Below are 4,684 nucleotides of genomic sequence, written 5' to 3'. Positions count from 1 at the left end.
GAAGGGGGGTGCACACACCCTGTGAGCCACTGGGCTGCATGGGCTATAGCCCTCTGGGGTCTCCCACCCACTATGCAGGTGGTGCAAGCAAACTGGCATTCTTCTCCAGTGCAGGCAGAGTGAGCAGCACAACATACCTCCTGGCCACATGCACATGGCCCCCTCTTATGACATGGGCAGTCCAGCTTTCCCTCTACTGTGTGCCCTCCTGCTGCCCAGCCCTACTCTAGCCTTAGAAGTGGAGGCAGGAAGCAGAAGTCAGAGGAGGAAGCCTCGAAACCTCTGCTGCCACAACAGCAGTAGTAATAGGGAGAACAGCAGACAGGCAGGAGAGCCTGGGGCTGCATGTTAACTCCTTAGGAGCCAGGTATGGTCACAGGCTGCCAGTTAGACAGCCCTGTTCCAATATACACTGGCCACAAATATTCACACATTAGTTCAATGTCACTGTACCCTCCAAAGCATCCAACTTTTGCTGTATCAAGTTCTGCCCAGTGAACTAGCCAGGAGTCAAAGGGCTGGTTTGCATCTAGATTATAATCTATTTTTTCCAATAAAGACTAAATTCATGCACTCATACTTAGTTGTACATTCATCTTTCTTGACAGGTAGGTAACCATTCCTGTCTGTCCAATGTCAACAGCAGCATCTACTCTGTGTGTCAGGCACTGTACCAACTCACAGAAAAAGACATCCTCTGATAAGAATGGCTGATGATTTACGTTGCTCTACTTCCACACCTGGTGTGTCTAAGGTAGTAACACTATCCCCATTTTATACTGGAAACTGAAGAAGAGGTCTTAGTCACTTGCAAAAGATTACACAAAAGGCGTGGCTAAGCCAGAAGCTGAACTCAAGATCTGTGTCAAAGACTAATGCCTTACTCACAAGACTATCTAACTCCTCTCATTTATACTGCCCTTATGGTAATAGCCACAGATAAAAACTAACCTTTCCAAGTGCATATTTGGGGAAAAGCATGAAAATATTCTTCACACATTGTAAGAACAGATCCCTAACAAAATGATGATAAAGTGGTAGGTTTTGAAGTCTAACACACTTGCTGACATTTTGATAACACTGATAATTAAAGATATTCTTGGATTTGAAACATGCATCTCAGTGACACATATTACAGATTAATTTAATGCTTACAAGCTACTTTAGAGAGCATGTGTGCCTCTAGGTAATAGGATGTAAATCAGCCCTGACTACTTAGCATCCCATTACTAATTCCCTTCATTGGATGTAAGTGAGCGCATGAACTTGCTTACTGATGCAGTCTCTAGACCTTATCCAGCTGCCAGGGGGTGGGAATGGAAATAGCACCAGCTGCAGTTCTGATTCCAACCCCAGTCAGGGCCAGAGCTGGAGCTGCAGCAGCTGCCCATCATACCCCCCCTCCCCTCCCCCTCATACTCAAATCCAAGATGAGCCCCTCCCCATATTATGGTTTTAGGAGCCCAAAGCACAATAAATACTGTGCTACAATACCCTCAAGATATGGTGGATGTTTGTGTTACAGAGAAACGTGTTGTGTCAGGAAGCTAAAACGTCACTTGAAGAGGGCTTGACTGACTCACCTTCTGCTTTGCTTTCTTGGGTAGGTTCTGCTGTGAGACTCCAGGCTGGGTGGTTTGATCTGGAGGGATGTTGAAACCACTTGCTTCATCCAGAGCTGCTTCCTCTGTGAGCTGGTAACAAGCAAGACAAAAAAGTGTCTTGTTTCAACTGTCCCTCTACCCCCAGCCTAAACTTCCAAACTATCACTAGAGCCAGAAATCTGATAGGAACAGAACCTGCCTCTACAAAGAGAACTATACTGCATGCTCTCCTGTTCGAGGGGGCATGGATATAAAACAAGCAACAACTGAGTGGGGGAAAGGAGTTAGGAGAGGGAGAGAACATGAGAGTGACAGGACATAAGCACAAGAGACTTCCAAAGTCCTGTGTAGCCTGTGACTGGCTGGGCCTTACATTCTGCTGCAAATTCTAAAGATACACTAGGCAAGGGGGATGGAGAATTTAAACTGGAAGTCATTTAATTACCTAGGAAGGACAAAAGCATCGGATGCAGGTGTCGCCGTGGATGTAGTCTTTCTGGACTTCAGCAAGGCCTTTGACACTGTCGACCACCCCATCCTCATTAAAAAACTAGGCGACTTTGGCATCGATGCCTACACAGTCAGATGGATTGCAAATTGGCTGAAGGGTTGTACTCAGAGGGTGGTGGTGGACAGGTCATATTCAACCTGGGGGGAAGTGGGCAGCGGAGTCCCCCAGGGCTCGGTCATTGGACCTGCACTGTTCAATTTCTTTATCAGCAATTTGGACGACGGGGTGAAAAACAACCTGTTTAAATTTGCTGATGATACAAAATTTGGGGCGAGGTGGGCATGCTAGTAGGGAGGGAAAGACTGCAGCAAGACCTGAATAGGTTGCAGGGGTGGGCTAACAAAAACAGGATGCGTTTCAATACTGACAAGTGCAGGGTACTGCACTTGGGCAGTAGTAACTGGCAGCACACTTATAAGATGGGAAACTCCCTTCTTGAGAGCACAGAGGCAGAAAGGGATCTTGGAGTCATTGACTCCAAGATGAACATGGGCCGACAATGCAAGGTCACAGTTGGCAGGGCTAACCAGACCTTATCATGTATCCACAGGTGCATCTCAAGTAGGTCCAAGGAGGTGATCCTCCCCCTCTATGTGACACTGGTCAGGCCACAGCTGGAGTACTGTGTCCAGTTCTGGGCACCCCACTTCAAGAGGAATGTGGACAACATTGAGTGGGTTCAGAGGACGGCCACCCACATGATCCGGGGACAGCAGGGCCGACCCTACAATGAGAGGCTACGGGACCTGAACCTGTTCAGCCTTCACAAGAGAAGGCTAAGGGGGGGACCTGGTGACCATCTATAAACTCACTGGGGGGGGACCAGAAGGGTTTGGGGGAGACCTTGTTTCCCCTAGCGCCCCTCGGGATAACAAGGAATAATGGCCAAGTTGTTGGAGAGTAGGTTTAGATTAGACATCCGTAAGAACTACTTCACAGTTAGGGCGGCTAGGATCTGGAACCAACTTCCAAGGGAAGTGGTACTGGCCCCTACCCTGGGGGTCTTTAAGAAGCAGCTTGATGCCTATCTGGCTGGGGTCATTTAAGCCCAGTTTTCCTCCTGCCCAGGCAGGGGGTCAGACTTGAAGATCTACAAGGTCCCTTCCGACCCTACTTCTATGAAGTCACCATGATAGTGGCAAGTCAGCTGGAGTGAAAGATGCACACAGGGACAGAGAAGCCGGGGCTGCTAGACTTAGGTGACTGGTCATAGAAATGTTTTATTATCTATTGAAATCAAGAGTTAGTTCAAGTGAAACACACAAAAAAAAAAAAGACAGAGGATGTTCTTTGAACCGCTAACAAAATTACTTGGATTTAATTAAAAAAGAAAGCAAGTGAAGTCCTAGTATCAACTTCTAACCTGCTTCAGGACTCTCTGAATGACCTGGTCCTCATCCATCTCCTCATCGCTGTCTGGGAGTTTATATTCATCCAGAGTAACTGCAAGAGGTATGGAAAGTTATGAGACTATACTGAGTTGGGATAGCATCTCTTCCCAGCTCTCACACCATTCTGAGTGGTGACTTGAATTTGAGGAGTGTTCCAAACCGTAGCCCAGTACTGGCTCTGGCAAAGCCGAGAGCAAAGAACACACTGTAAGGAGGATACAGAATGACTGAGGGGTTTATTCGGAAGGGATATTTGCTTTGTCTTATGGGAAGAGAATGTAACTCAACCACTGTGCTAACTCAGGTCTGCTCTCTTCCAGCACTGTGTTCTTCCCTGTTACTCACTTCTCTCAGGGTCCTGGCCTCTGAGTACTGCCAATCTCTTTGCAACTTCTAGAATCTTGTCCTGTCTAGTGTTCTCCTCCCTTAGCTCAGCAGCAGCCTCTGCTAGAAGTTTATTTTTCTCCTCCTCTAGCAGTTTTGGGTCCAGATCTGTAATGGAGATATCGCTCTCACTCTTGCGATTGAGATCATTCAGGGTCTGGATATTAACAGCTGGAAAACAGAAAGAGAACACATGCGTGTTACAGTAGCAGTCCTCCCCTCAGCACAGCCTAGGCTATTAAAAGAACAGACTACAAGAACACATCTTGTTTCGTAATAGAGGGATCACCAAGGTTCTGCTGCACAGTTCCGTTTTCCATAATGAAAGTCACACTGTATCAGGGCCTTGATCGAACGGTGACCAGAGAAGTGAGTCACAATGCAGTTCTCAGTGGGGTTCCACAGAAAAGAAACCATTTGTGGAAGAACTCACCATGGCAAGAAAGAAAGCTTTAACTAACCCATAAAGGACGCTGGGCATGACGCAGGGCAGAGTGGTATCACCAGACCTTGACCACTAACACACAGGCTGTGTAACACAGCACTGAATGGCTGGAAGTAGAATTTTTTTCTTCTATAGTGAGCAGCTGCCTTCAAAACTAGAAATATTAACCAAACAACATTACCCTTGAAAAAGGAAAACACCTTCAAGCCTTGATCCTCACACCAACTGGTGTCACCAAGTCACTTTGAAAATGCAGCCTGCAAGAGGCAGATAGTAAGAGGTACCTTGTGACTGGACTCCTGGACTACAACGCTCATCAACAGCCACTTCCTCAGCAAACTGAGTCAGC

The 4,684-nt window shown here is 47.0% G+C and overlaps 1 protein-coding gene across 1 annotated transcript in view; it reads right to left on the bottom strand.

Annotated features, from left to right (window-relative positions):
* The window catches only part of ZFYVE19 (zinc finger FYVE-type containing 19), a 16,134-nt gene that overhangs the window by 3,784 nt on the left and 7,666 nt on the right, over window positions 1–4,684 (bottom strand). The window contains exons 7-10 of the mRNA XM_006024593.3: window positions 4,620–4,684; window positions 3,852–4,061; window positions 3,479–3,558; window positions 1,584–1,694 (exon numbers count right to left, since the gene is read on the bottom strand). The exon at window positions 4,620–4,684 is cut by the window's right edge and continues 68 nt beyond it. Of these exons, the coding sequence (XP_006024655.1) occupies window positions 1,584–1,694; window positions 3,479–3,558; window positions 3,852–4,061; window positions 4,620–4,684 (466 nt within the window). The remainder of the gene's footprint in view (window positions 1–1,583; window positions 1,695–3,478; window positions 3,559–3,851; window positions 4,062–4,619) is intronic.

Source organism: Alligator sinensis, unplaced genomic scaffold (genome assembly GCF_000455745.1).
Source record: "Alligator sinensis unplaced genomic scaffold, ASM45574v1 scaffold108_1, whole genome shotgun sequence".
In the NCBI taxonomy this organism is placed as follows: domain Eukaryota; kingdom Metazoa; phylum Chordata; order Crocodylia; family Alligatoridae; genus Alligator; species Alligator sinensis.
Note: the sequence above shows the minus strand (reverse complement) of the source record. Positions and strands in the feature narration are given on the sequence as shown.